This window comes from Xyrauchen texanus, chromosome 13 (genome assembly GCF_025860055.1).
Source record: "Xyrauchen texanus isolate HMW12.3.18 chromosome 13, RBS_HiC_50CHRs, whole genome shotgun sequence".
NCBI classification, from domain to species: Eukaryota; Metazoa; Chordata; class Actinopteri; order Cypriniformes; family Catostomidae; genus Xyrauchen; species Xyrauchen texanus.
Window position 1 is genome coordinate 15,755,976 of NC_068288.1, and position 14,177 is coordinate 15,770,152.

The window sequence follows — 14,177 nt, forward strand, 5'->3', positions numbered from 1 at the left end:
CCTCTGTAACAATCTATGTAACAATTATAATAAATTGTTTCATTGAAGTGCTAAATGTGTATTTAAAGGTTCAAATGAAAAACACACTGTTCCTTTTCATTTAGTTGAAAAAGCCTCTACAATAGTTTTGGGCAAATGAGGACAGAAATATTGGTACTGCATGTCCGCCCATATAAAGTTAATTAAGATTAAAGTTACCAACACACAACTATTAGGCTTGTTTGAGATGCGCCTTGCCTCGCCTGAAATGTAGGTGAGAGTAGGCGGCTGCAGTGAGGGGAGGAGTGAAAAAAGTGCAGGCAAGCCGGACACTTCCTGAATCTCGCTGTTGTGGACTGCAAAACGTCAGCAATGGAAGAGATCGCGTTCGCGTTCTTTATCGCAGACGAAGTTGATGCAATTGAAATACCACTGTTTTTACACGAAGATGGTTATGATGAGGAGAATCACCGAAGGTGAACAGTGCTCATTACTTAAAATGGCTTATTCAGTAAATGGTAGGGATATAAATATATCTGGTCTAGAGTGGTATGTTGCAACTTGCATCTAATGAAACTTATGTCGTGTAAAAAATAAACAGCCCAGACTGCAGATAATTCAGCACCAAATAAAAGAAAGGTTTAAAGTATTTTATTAAAACGTAAATGAAGCCAATAGCAAGTTGCTTTTGAGAGAGAGAGAGAAAGAGAGAGAGGTCATAAAAATGTTTTCTCTCTCCTAGGAATGTCCCTAAAATTCCTCACTTTGTTGAGAATGTGGTCCATTTGTACAGTCCTTCTGAGTTTCAAAGTCATTTCAGACTTTCTAGAGGGCATGTGGAGGTATGTAGGCCTACATGGTGTGAGAAGCAAGCAATACATCCTGTTAGGAGTATGCTGTACAGTGTAAAACATTTTTTTTTTCATTATCAAATTTGAAATAAATTTTAGCTTGACCATTTAGTTTTTTTCCCCCCAAGCAAACAAAAAACAGCATGTACATAGAACTAAATAAAATAGGGGGATAGAATATCATGCTATGAAAATACATAAATTTGTCAATAACAAAGAAAAACACAGAAATGTACTAAGGGGACATAGTTTGTGAATATGTAGTCATTACATTTTTGGCTTAAGCCCTGGGTAGTTTCAGCTCTTGTGCTGTCATATGTGAGATGTATTCTTGTGTCCATGTTTATATTATATGATAACTATTTTTTTCTCTTCCTAATGCAGGATCTTATAAATACACTTGGTCCTTTCTACATGAATACACAGCAGACTATGGTGCCGCTGACAAACATTATACTTGCCTCTCCATGGACTCTTTCCAACCAAGAGTCCTATAGAGGAGTGGCAGACAGATTTAACATAACCAAATCTACAGTTTCAACACACCTGCATGATTTCTGTTCTCTTGTAATAACGCATTTGTCACATTACATCTCCTGGCCCAGAGGACAAGCCCTGCATATATCCCAGTTAGAATTCGAAACAGCTGGGTTTCCTAAAACTGTCTGTGCAGTTGATGGATGCCACATTCCAATGGTAAAACCACACTGAGAATACTGTGGCCTATATCAATAGGAAACAGTTCTATTCTGTTATACTTACAGGATTCTGTGACAGTCAGCGGCGGTTCTGTCATGTCAGTGTGGGTCACCCTGGTAGCTGGCATGATTCAAGGGCATTTCGTTTGTCAGAGGTAGGCCGACTTCTTGAGGAAGATCCACATTCCCTGGTTCCTGAGGGTATGCATATAATTGGAGATTCTGCATACCCTCATTTGTTTCAGCTAATGAAGCCATACAGAGACAATGGCCACTTGACTGTCAGGCAGAGATGGTTCAATAGGAAGCTGAATTCTGCTTGTGTAGTCATTGAGCGTGCATTTGGAATTTTAAAATCAAAATTCAGGAGACTCAGATGTCTGCACATGAAAAAAGTGAAGAACATTTCTTCCACAGTCACAGCCTGTTGCATTCTTCATAACATCTGCCTGAAATCCAGTGACCACATTGAGGAGGATCTGCAGGCAGATGATATGGAGGATGACCCATACCCACCAGAAGCCCACATTCACAATAATGCATCACATCATAGAGATGCAATCTGTGGCAGCCTGTGAACAGCACATTGACTTGTTCTACCTTCAACACTTGCCTTAAACTTATCTTAAGAACAAAGCTTTTTTATTTTACTGTTTTGTGAGCTGGTGGATGGGATTTACAGGATGATATTAAGCACTTAATATCAAATGATTGACATAGTATTCTGCCAGTCAACCACTTTCCCCTGTCTAGGGAGGAATGTTTTGTGTTGTTATCTCTGTAATAATGATGTGATGAGCAATAAAAATGATGCGATACACATGGGAATTGACTATGTAGTTAAACTTTTTTTTTTAATAGATCGATTATCATTTCTTGGGATTTACTGATTTTTTTGAGTTGTTCAATTATTTCTCCAAGGCAGGTAAGAGATTTTTTTTCAAACACCCTTCTCCGCCTCTCTTTAAGCCTTCTTCGGCGCTCTAAGTCAGGCCGCACTAGTGACTCTAGAGCAGCTGTTCTCCTCTCTTAATGTGCTTCAAAAACTTCACAGAATGTGGATCTTGTTTGTCTCCTTCTGTGTATTTCTGTGGAGGGCATAGCAGTGGAGGGACCTGGTTGCTCTTCTGGGAGAGGCTGTTCTTGGGAGCTTGTGGCCTGTGCAGTTGAGGACTTCGGCACTGTAGTCTGGGATGAGGTAGTGTTAAACAGAGGAGTTGAGCACATTGTGCCTGATGTTGCACTCCCAACTCCACATTTCCCAAATAAGTCTTCCATTTGCTTTGAGAAAACATGTAAAACAATGTAAATAGAGATGCTTTAGAAATTATTTTAAATATTAACCCAGTGATTCTGCAGTAATTTCGATACAAATAGCACACCAACCTTGTAATACTCCCATGTAACTTTTCCCTCTCCTGTTGACCGACACCGGTCTTTAGACCTTTTGTAGGTAGTTATCATGTTGCCAAGTTTTTTTTTTTTTGCAATTTTTCATTGCTGATGTTGTAACCTTTTTCTTTGAAAACTTGCTCAAGCTTTTTGTAGAATGCAATTTTATTTCTATAGTACAAATGCAGATACATTTGTGTGAGGTCAAGCAGCAGCAGTGTGGTCCTGTGTGTGAATTCTATGAAAACAGCAGTTTATAATTGTGAGAGATATACTTCTCTATACTACTGAGACATAGATGCTGGACGTGGAGGGGGACACTGAGACAGAGATGCTGGACGTGGAGGGGGACACTGAGACAGAGATGCTGGACGTGTAGGGGGACACTGAGACAGAGTAGTAACAGGAGGGGGACACTGAGAGTAGTAACAGGAGGGAAACACTGAGACAGAGTAGTAACAGGAGGGGGACACTGGGACAGAGATGCTGGACGTGGAGGGTGACACTGAGACAGAGTAGTAACAGGAGGGGGACACTGAGACAGAGATGATGGACAGTGGGTAGTATCTGCCAAAGAGAACACAATAAAAAATAATAAAAAATCCCATGATCATTTTAAATGTTATTATGGTTAAAAAAATGCCTTACCTTGTTTCTGTTCTGCATTTCTCACTTGTTGCATTATATATGCTGCATATTTTTTATCTGTAAAAAGGAATTTCAATCAATAAAATAAAATTAATTCCATCATTAAGCAACCAATTTTTTTTTTTTTTTTTTACACACCATTCTTTATTGTCTCAGCAATTTCTTTGCTTACTGTTAATGTTATTGCTCCCTGGGAGTCTGATAGTGTTAATAACACATTCTCCATCTTGCTACAATTGTTAACTTTGTGGGTGCCTTTTATAATCAAAGCCATAATGAGCATACAGATGCTGCACTAAATTTACATTGTTATCCCTAATTATGGGTTAAACATTTCAGAGTGGGATATGGCACAGCTGATTAACCTAATGATGTGTATCCTACTTAAGGGTTAGTTTACCCAAAGAAAAAAACATATTTGGGTGAACTATCCCTTTTTTACATGAAAAATATTCTATATAAGTATATTACACAATTGTTTCACCTTAATGTAAGTTTGAATGTCATGTTTAATGATTAGGAAAAGTGTGTACAGCAAATTATTATTCAAAAATAATATGAAACAAAAACACATTCTAAGTTAAGAAATTAGCATGTATGTGTGGGTTTTGTTTACTGCACTCCAGGAATAAGACATACCCAGATAAAGATATCAGATAAAAACACACAAACATGAGGCCTAATTGTAAAACCGTCACATTAGATGTGTGTATGCATGTATTGATGGACTGACTAATTTATTTAATGGAATAATGTGGTACAAAAATGTCAATGTACAAAATTAACACAAGCATACAATACAATAAAGAGAAAATTACAACAAACAGGACTTCAAACCAAGAAAATAAAAATAAAAGGGTCAATAAAGCACATGTACTAATTACTAATTAAGTACTATAGAAAAAGTAAATAGTATTAGGCTATAGGTAATGGACTTCTTAGAATTAAGGGAAAAAAATATCAGCTGACAATCGCAGCCAATGAGCATTAAGTTGTGTCGTCAGCAAGTCGTTTCCCATCATGCTTTTAGGCTTGTTCGACTTCATGCAGCTCTGCGCAGACCGATCGGCGGCTGACTTGAAGCAGTGCATGCCGGTTAGAAATTTTGTCCGACTTGATACAGCGCCGACGCCATGTGACTGTGACGTATGCCATCAAAGTACCGCGAGAGCGATTCGAGAGTAGCCGGAGGACTCAGCCAGCGCAGCTTCTCTTTTTTTTTTTTTTTTTTTTATTAATGCCACGAACCAGAACAATACAATGAGACATAATCCTTCAAAATGAAACAAAAAACCAAGTAAATAAAGTAAAATAAAAAAAGAACAGTGCCAGAGGACAAGAAAAAAGTATTACAAACAGAAAAGGGGTGTTACATTATATATCCTGCTTACAATGCTATAAGCTCTAATTGCCTTTTTACTTGTGCACTTACACAAAAGAGAACAATAAAGCTTAAAATCATTTTTAAAGCAAGAAAAGTTAGGTTTGGAGTCAGACCATTTCATTTTATGAATGTGAAACTTCCCCATCAGTATTAACAATTGTATAAAGTATGCCTTATCTTTCTCAATCCCATGATCACTAAAGTGTATCATAATGTCAAATCCACTCAGCTGTAAGTCAATGGTCAATTTTTCCTTAATTAAACGCTCCACATCAATCCAAAATATTTTTGTATGTATACAATGGAAAAATAAATGAAAAATTGTTTCCTTTTCACCTTGCCAGCGCAGCTTCTCAAGAGCAGCTGCACAGGTTCTGATGACGACACAACTGATCCACGATTGGCCGGATTCACTGACAACACCGATGACGTGCGTTTCAAGTTTATTGCGACTTTTCAACAGTTCAATACCTTTTTATGTCGTCTTTATCTTAAAAATCATATTTATTAGATATTGTTTTACTGTATTTAATTTATTGTTAATAAAGTGTTTGTGTATGTTTAATTTGCATGACTTTCTTTTTCATACAGACCTTTTACAGTATTCAGCTGCATAACCTATTCAAATGAGCATTTTTAATAACTCAAATGTTAATCTTAAAAACATACAATCTAATGTGGTCATAAATGTATGCTCCTGTACAAATGATGCATAATAGATTGTTCTTCCATTTGTTCATATGGTTTCTTCATATTCTCTAGTTTATTTTGCTGTGGTCATACTTCACCTGCATGTGGTTAACAAACTGCTAACAACTTGCTATATCTTCAACTTAACAACAGTACAACATTCTGTTCACTTTCAAAGAGTTGGTCTAAATCACAATATAAATCCAACAGAATTGTGCTTTTCTGTATATGAAAATGAATGGTGTTTTGTCTCAAATGTTAAAAAGAGCTCATCTGGAGTGTACTGTAAACCCTGTTGCAGAAACCTTTTTTTTTTATAGGTTACTTTTATGATTTTGTATTAGCAGAAACACCCATGTCAAACTGCTAAAGTATATATCCAATATGTTATCTTGTTTTGGAAGACCCCCTTCCAAAACACCACTTATACACACACACACATCTCAAAAGTGTGTTAATACCATGGTCCATGGTTAATACATAAAGTTACTTAATCACTAAATCATGAAAACAATGGAAATCACTGCTAATTAATGTTGAGCCAAAACTGAAAGTTGACTTAAAAGGGTAATTGCATTTGTTGCTAACTATTAGTAATAATGAATGGAACTGGTGTTGGCTATGGTCCCATGGTTCCTTAGGATATATAAAGAACCTGCACTACCCTATGTAACACACAACAAAATGGACAACGTAACCATTAATGTGTTAGACAGCAAAGGTAATGTTGTCATGCTAACAGTTTCCAATGACATCGCTGAAAGGATGAAGAATGGTAAGGAAACCGCATAACAATGAAATAATTACAAGGCACCAATGATTTGTGCAAGTGTTTTATTTATCATTTATTCCCCCAGATCAAATGTTCCTTTCTTCTGTCATGGAGCAAGTATCAGCTGTTGAAACAAAAGGTACACATTTACTTAATGACCGAGAATATACTGGAAATATTTCTTGAGTGACACTGACCACATCTACAATCTTCTCTCCAACCAGCTCTCCTCAGTGGCCCAGCTTGTGCTGCAAAGCTCCTCCAACCTCCTATTCCATGTCTCACTACCTCCACTAGGTCGCCGGTACCCCTAAACCTCAGTTTTGTGAAATCACCATTAACCAGCCAGTGCCCCAATACTACAAATAGGCCCTCTGTACCACCTCCACCATCAACCACCAGTACCCGATTACTACCACTAGGCCCCCTGTACCACCTCCACCATCAACCAGCCAGTACCCGATTACTACCACTAGGCCCCCTGTACCACCTCCACCATCAACCAGCCAGTACCCGATTACTACCACTAGGCCCCCTGTACTACTTACCTCCACTGTCAAAGACCCACCGCCTGCCACTCTGCAACCTGGTGCAGTGTGTGGAAACCCTTCAGCATCCATTCAACCTTCATCCCCCTCCTTCCAGTCAGACAGGCATGAATCTCAAGGTATTATATCAAATACTGTAAGGAAGATAAATGTCAATACTGTGGTTAAATTACATTTTCTTTGTTTTGTAGTGTTAATCTATTTCTCTCCAGATCAAATGTTCCTTTCTTCTGTCATGGAGCAAGTATCAGCTGATGAAACAAAAGGTACACATTTACTTAATGACCGAGAATATACTGGAAATATTTCTTGAGTGACACTGACCACATCTACAATCTTCTCGCCAACCAGCTCTCCTCGGTGGCCCAGCTTGTGCTGCAAAGCTCCTCCAACCTCCTATTCCATGTCTCACTACCTCCACTAGGTCGCCGGTACCCCTAAACCTCAGTTTTGTGAAACCACCATCAACCAGCCAGTGCCCCAATACTACAACTAGGCCCTCTGTACCACCTCCACCATCAACCAGCCAGTACCCGATTACTACCACTAGGCCCCCTGTACCACCTCCACCATCAACCAGCCAGTACCCGATTACTACCACTAGGCCCCCTGTACCACCTCCACCATCAACCAGCCAGTACCCGATTACTACCACTAGGCCCCCTGTACTACTTACCTCCACTGTCAAGGACCCACCGCCTGCCACTCTGCAACCTGGTGCAGTGTGTGGAAACCCTTCAGCATCCATTCAACCTTCATCCCCCTCCTTCCAGTCAGACAGGCATGAATCTCAAGGTATTATATCAAATACTGTAAGGAAGATAAATGTCAATACTGTGGTTAAATTACATTTTCTTTGTTTTGTAGTGTTAATCTATTTCTGTCCTTATCTCCTCCATTTTACAGAAATAACACATCAAATGACACTATTTCTACTGGACCTTACAAAAACTCACCAGCAACTTTATTTTAGGAACAAAATGGCGTTCTATAAAAAAATACAAAACTCATTCTCACAAAAGGGCTACAACTTGTCAAGTGAAAAAATTCGAAAAAAAACTAGCAAACATGTTAACCACTTATAAGAGAGTAAAAGACAGGCGCCGTGCAACTGGGGAGGGGAAGATCACCTGGGAGTACTATACAGTAAGTTGAATACTGCTTTACTTTGTTTCTGAAATAAAATTGTCATGTCTTACATTGGCCATTTTCATTTTACATTTGAAATCCACCCCCACCAGCTAATGAATGAGTTATTTGGGTCATCGGGGATCGGTACTGCACCACTTGGCACCATTCACTCCACACCTCTAGGTTTGGAAGAGACCTCCACCTAAAGCATGCCCACAACGTCTTCTCTTCAAGACCAGCCAGCAGGTGCTAGTATGGATGAACAGCCAGGAACCTCTACCATACCAAATACAAACGTCACAAGCAGGCAAAGACGACCACAACCCTTACAATTTCTGGAGGCTTACGAAGAGCATGCAGAGAGAAGGACTGCTGTGCTTGAGTCCCTGGTAAGGCCAGATCTGGAGAGATAGTGGCGACTTAAAGCCCATGGTGCAGGTTAAACACCACTGTCGATTAATGGGTAGATAAAGCAGTCAAGATATGTATATAAAGTTAGAAATGTCTCCAAAATGGTGTTAAAGTCCAGTTTTTGGTTAGAAACGGTTATTTTTTACGCGATTCGGCGATGACGTCACATGAGGTAGACGCGGTGGAATGTAGCCTCAGCCGTTCTCAGCTACTTGAACTAATTCTAGCAGACTAGCACTGACTACTATGGCGTCTAACTGGGATGAGGAAGAGGTGGCAAGACCCACAGTTAACATTTATGATGGCCCACAGCCATACAATTTTGAACCATTTAGACGTGAGAGGGCGAATGAGGAAATACCGAGAGCAGATGGCCGTCAAAGACAAATAAATGCGTGGTCAGAGGAAAATGAATGGAGAGTTGGTGTAGTGTCCTGGTGAGTTGCTATCATTTAGAAATGCAGCAATGACCGCTGGAGCTAGTAGTCTATGAACAGCAGTGCATACAATAACTTTCATGCTTTATTTCTAAGCTTTTACCTCTTTCTCCGGTGAAAATGTTGTTTCGCCGTAGCCGACGCCGAGTAGGCGTCGTCAGTGTGATTATTGTTGATAGTGCCAACTAGTTTTCCTCGTGATTGATTGTCATTGACACCGTCAGGCTTACCAGGAGAGGGAGGGAGTGAGTGAGTAGTAAGCGTCTGTGTCGCTGTGTTTGGCAGGTGTCTGTGTGGGCGGTGTCGTCCCATGGAAACTGTGGTGGAGAGCTTGTGTTGTAGGGAGGTGAGCGCGTTTTGGTCGCTGGTCGAGGATCTCACCCCGTGGCCAGCAGATCCTGGATTTGAGGCATGCTGCCTGAATCCGTTTGTGCTACAAATAGCATATTCACACTTCAGACAGGATCGTGGTCCCCTTCAAGCCAGCACGCACGAGTATGTTCATGGTTTATGTTTACTTTACCAGTGTTTTTACACTGAGTCCTTTGAACAACAGCAATAGGTGACAGGAGATGTGTTGCATGCACAAACATGCATAAGAGACAGGCTTCAAATGACGTTTCCAACCTACTTACAGAGTTTAAAACTTAAGAATCTTTCCTACTTATTCCTAGGCAATACCGGTACACTGCGTACAGGCAGGCTATACGCTGGGCTTATGGAGTTTTAGGGAGGAGTATAAGGAAGCCTCTACCCTCTTGTGTGGTTTCAACCATCAGACAAAACTTCCAAAGTGGTGACCAAACCTATCAGGGCTTTCAATGGCCTTGTTTGGATGAGAATGAATAAACATAATTGTTTATTCTGTTGTGATCGCCCAATTGCCCTTAAAATGTTATAAAGTACACAGAACACATGAATTTTAATAAGAAAAAACAGTTTATTGGCATTGCTTGTAAGGGTTACTAAACATTTACTGAACAAGGACAAGGATTACTGAACAAAGACACAGGTTGCAAGTAAACAAATCTATATAAAAAAAGCCCACTGATGAAGGGCTAGACCTGAAACCTTTGCACATTGTTTCTTTTGCCTGCAAAAGTGTGGTCTTACCTGAGGGTCAACTGATGGTTCTCGCATTCACTCACACTCACTTACTCACTCACACTCACTCACACTCACTCACACTCACTCACACTCACTCACACTCTTTCATGAATGCATATGCAGTGATACATGCAAAAGCATATCAAGCTGACACACAGTGAACCCAGACAACACCGCACACAGAGGTTGACAAGGCACAGGTAAAATGATTGGTAAATTATTTTGAATTACATAAAACAAATTTCATGCAAATAACAGACAGAGGAGCAGACATGCAGCATGCAGGACCCCTTGAATGGGGTACAGCGACAATTAATGCCACTTACAAAGACGAAAAAAGTAATGATTTAGTGCAAAGTAAAACCAAAGCAACAACACACAAAACATGCAGAATACAGGAAACCACCACCAAATGAGATGACAGGGACAGAAGGAAAGAAGATAAATAACAACTAAAATAAATACTTACAACTAAATCATTGGACTTGTCTGTGGAAAAAAATAATAATAATAATGTGAATTTAGGTTCTCTTGTAGCGTGACTGCCGGGCTAGGAAGAGGCTGACGGCCTCCTCCTTAGGAACCTGTTCGAAGGATTTAGCGATGGGGGCGGGTGCATCGGAGGACAAATTAGCGCTAACCTCTCGAAGAGCTGCAGGTGAATGGGTGTAGCTTTCCTGAAGGGCCTTCATCAATGATGTTGCATAACCTGCAGATATAATAATAATAATACTGAATAAAGATCATTGCCACTGATCACGGATGTCTCGTGAGCCATTTCAAAATATGACAGAACTGCATGACACTGCTTACCGTATGAGGCTGCCTCTTTGATGGGACGCACCACATGGGCACCTTTTCTGAAGCGCGGATACCGCACGCAGTACTTCTCCGTCCCATCACTTTTCCGTGCTGTCTCGCGGTTGGCATTGTGATTGTAATGCAGCGCCGCTAAGAGAAGCCTACAAAATAACACATTTGAGATTTTTTTTTACTACAATAGGCATGATAATAGGTACTATTATTACTATAAAAGGCATAATAATTGGCTGTATTATTCCTTGGATAGCACTGACCTGCTATACATCCCAACGTATGAAAACCCTGTGTGCTTGGGTGCGAAGTGCAAGATGAGGGAGTGGTAAGCCTCAAGGGAGAATGTCTGATGCTGTGGAGACAGCTGTCGAACATCTTTCAGTAAGGCAGTCCTCGTAATTATGTTCTCCAACTTTACTGCTGCCAATGAGCCTGCAAAGACCAAGACAGGGAGGCAGACAGACACACAGATGGAAAACGTATAAATAGACAAGACAGATCAACCGGACAGATGACAAAAAGGCCCATCAGCTCCTCTTGGCAAACAATGAATTTGTCAATGCCACTACAAGAACAAAACAAAAAAATTTTTGTTGGGGGGCATTCAAACTACAGTACACAAAAATGAGCATTCAAAATGGTCTATGTTGGTTTTAAACTATCTCACTTGTGATGGGGGTCACACGTGTAAGGTGGCTCCTCATCAAACAAGTCCTCCTCATGCATCGGCTCTTCGGGCACCCACGATAAATCACTGATGACAGAGGGATTATCATCATCTTCATCTGTCTGTTCTGGACTAGCAAGGGGAGTGGAGGTTTGTGTGCCGAATGATGTCTGTGTGCCCACGCTGACCATCTTGGGCTTCAGGTTAACCTGCACAGCTGTGGAGAGGCAGTAAACATACCCAAACTTGAGACAATCATGGCAAATCTAAACTGGTATGTTTTTTGGTGTAGGCCATGTATTAATTTAATCAATATGTATGGAAATGTTCTGATTGCATAGATACTGGCAATGTTTTAGAGACTATATCTAATAACTACCCCTTAAAATACCCAAGTTTTACCATGAGACCATCGGGGGGGCTTCAAAGAACACTGTGTCCCAGCATCAGAAGTGGAGGAGGGCAAGGGCTGATCCCCAGTATCGACACTCTCCACAGTGTCTACACTGTCCACAGTCTCCTGCTGTGAGGCGTCTGTCAACATCTTGCGAAAACAAATATGAAAAAGGGTCAGCAAAATGCAAATGGGTGTAGTGGTGAAATAAGAGGTGGGTATACTATGAATACTTAGAACAGTGATTCGCAAGCACATTGGGTGTACAAGCACATTGCAGGAGTACATGGAAACATTTAATCATTTATTTTCAACTTGGAAGTACTGAGAATTATTTACTTATCATCTTTGAAATTCCAAGAAGATAAGTAAATATTCCCAGTCATTTCATAAGTCCATCAATAAAATGGGACGTGTGTGCTACAACTAACGTTAGTTTCCCAGTGGAAACAATAACCTATGGTACAGCCATAAAGCTTTCATGATGATGATATGGACTTTTACTTCAGGGCAATTTTGTTATTATTCAAATTTTTATTCGTGAATCACGAAATATGCTCTTCTAATGTCAGAGTGATCGTGCTTGTAAGTTAGTGGAGGCTGTGTCAAAGGGAACACGGTATACAAAATACACACAGAGCTAGCTAACACGCAGCTTGTAAACATTAACGTTAGCATGATGCTTACCGTGGCAATTTCTCGCTTGCGGCAGACGTTGTCTCTCGACCTCGGGACGGGGCAAGCAGAGAGGTTTGCGTTCACAGACAGCACGGCGGTAGGAAGTAATTTAGCACTCCTCTCACTCTTTAATCCAAGTGAGACCATTTTAGCATCCCCTGAGTGGTAATCCTCCTCTTTGAAATGCGCGCTGCATATTCTCGAGTAGGCGGTGACAGAGCTAGCTGAAAAATCTGCCCGCCAGCTTCGGAAGATCCCTTTGTCCTTGGGGAAGGAATGGACCCTATGTCCAGTTTTGCTGGAGTTCTTGCACCCGCCACAAACACAGTAATAAACCATTTTGACTAACGTTATTTATGATCTACTCTTTATCTATCTCTAAGCTATCTGTTATGCTATGCTATCTCTCACTATCTATGCTATTCTATCTATCTACTTACTTCTAAATCTGTCACTGTCACTCTTTCACTAGTTAGCTACTCCTCGTCTCACTCTCCCTCAATTGTAAGGCGGGCCGCGGGCTTTCTTCTGTCGTCCAACAGTCAGCGAGTACCTCATGTGACGTCATGGAATGCATTGTGGGAGAAATAAGAATAATCGCTAAGCTGTAGCTAAAAGCTAACATATCACCTACTTTTCCGTATTATATTTCTTTTTTGTAGTACCCTACAACATCAAATACAATGGATAACTGTTTAAATGTTTATTACCAACTAGAAAATTGCCACAAAAAAAAAAAAAAAAAAACCTGCACCATGGCCTGTAAGGAGAGGCGGAGAAGGACCTTCGAAAAAAAGATGGTGACCAGCTTGGGAACAATTGTGGAGGAGCTGAAGAAAATGGGAAAAAGACAAGAGCAAATTATGCATCTATTACAGAATCCACATGAACCTCAATAAAATGATAATGTAAAGATGTTTTCTCTTTTGATTTACACCTTTCCCCAAAATGTCTACTATGTATTTTTTTTTATGTTCCCAAAGAACACAATTTCTAATGACAAACTAATTTTGTTCAATAAAATAAAATTCTTTATTTCAACACAAAATCTGTTTTTTTATCATTTGTTGAATATTTCTGTACATTCAAATCTTTACTTTTGTATGTTTAGTATACACATACAAGTTAGATCTGGCCACAAATCTGGTCTCTATAATGACATGCATTAGTGTTGTGGGGTTGCTGGGGTGTGGTTCATCATCAACACCATCATCTACCACAACAACTTGATCACTGGGCTCTAAACAAAGATTATGCAAAATGCAGCAGGCTGAGACTGCTGAACTGATATTGGAAATGCTTCTCATTTGCAGGCAATGGAGCCTCCTAAACTTAGATTTTAGAATGCCAAATGCATGCTCAATGACCACGCGAGCTGCATTGAGCTTTCTGTTAAAGTATCTTTGCCTAGCAGACAAGTGGCCATTGTCTCTATAAGGCCTCATAAGTTGAGGCAACAAAGGGTAGGCAGAATCCCCAATTATGTGCATTCCTTGTGGAACAAGGGAATGAGGATCTTCTTCAAGAACACGACAAACTTCTGTGAAGCTGAAATGCTCTGGCATCATGCCAAC

The 14,177-nt window shown here is 40.2% G+C and overlaps 2 protein-coding genes across 3 annotated transcripts; one reads left to right on the forward strand and one right to left on the reverse strand.

Moving 5' to 3' along the window:
• Positions 1-367: 367 nt before the first annotated feature.
• On the forward strand, positions 368-3,134 carry LOC127653623 (uncharacterized). 2 transcript variants are annotated; one of them, XR_007971839.1, is made up of 3 exons: positions 368-455; positions 722-821; positions 1,595-1,683. XR_007971839.1 is itself a non-coding variant. In XM_052140361.1 (2 exons), exons 1-2 carry the CDS (start codon positions 395-397, stop codon positions 2,104-2,106), a joined length of 573 nt encoding a protein of 190 aa, XP_051996321.1. In that variant the 5' UTR covers positions 374-394; the 3' UTR covers positions 2,107-3,134. The 2 variants fall into 2 exon arrangements, 1 of the variants encoding a protein (XP_051996321.1); XM_052140361.1 differs by lacking the exon at positions 722-821 and having other exon boundaries at positions 374-455; positions 1,595-3,134.
• A 4,493-nt stretch (positions 3,135-7,627) lies between these two features.
• On the reverse strand, positions 7,628-14,133 carry LOC127653622 (uncharacterized). Its single transcript, XM_052140360.1, has 7 exons — positions 12,613-14,133; positions 11,934-12,075; positions 11,532-11,748; positions 11,125-11,296; positions 10,862-11,010; positions 8,162-10,757; positions 7,628-7,772 (listed from the first exon to the last, which is right to left on the reverse strand). The coding sequence occupies exons 1-4, from the start codon at positions 12,940-12,942 to the stop codon at positions 11,197-11,199; spliced, it is 789 nt and encodes a 262-aa protein (XP_051996320.1). The 5' UTR covers positions 12,943-14,133; the 3' UTR covers positions 7,628-7,772; positions 8,162-10,757; positions 10,862-11,010; positions 11,125-11,196.
• Between the last annotated feature and the right edge of the window lie 44 nt (positions 14,134-14,177).

Excerpts from the sequence above, each read along its gene's own strand:
- LOC127653623 (XM_052140361.1), top strand. The coding sequence starts at position 395 with ATGCAATTGAAATACCACTGTTTTTACACGAAGATGGTTATGATGAGG. Across the intron at positions 456-1,594 it reads GATGAGGAGAATCACCGAAG|GATTCTGTGACAGTCAGCGG; the intron begins GTGAACAGTGCT and ends TTATACTTACAG.
- LOC127653622 (XM_052140360.1), bottom strand. The coding sequence starts at position 12,942 with ATGGTTTATTACTGTGTTTGTGGCGGGTGCAAGAACTCCAGCAAAACT. Across the intron at positions 11,749-11,933 it reads GCCCCCCCGATGGTCTCATG|CTGTGCAGGTTAACCTGAAG; the intron begins GTAAAACTTGGG and ends GCCTCTCCACAG. Across the intron at positions 11,297-11,531 it reads ACGTGTGACCCCCATCACAA|GCTCATTGGCAGCAGTAAAG; the intron begins GTGAGATAGTTT and ends TGGTCTTTGCAG.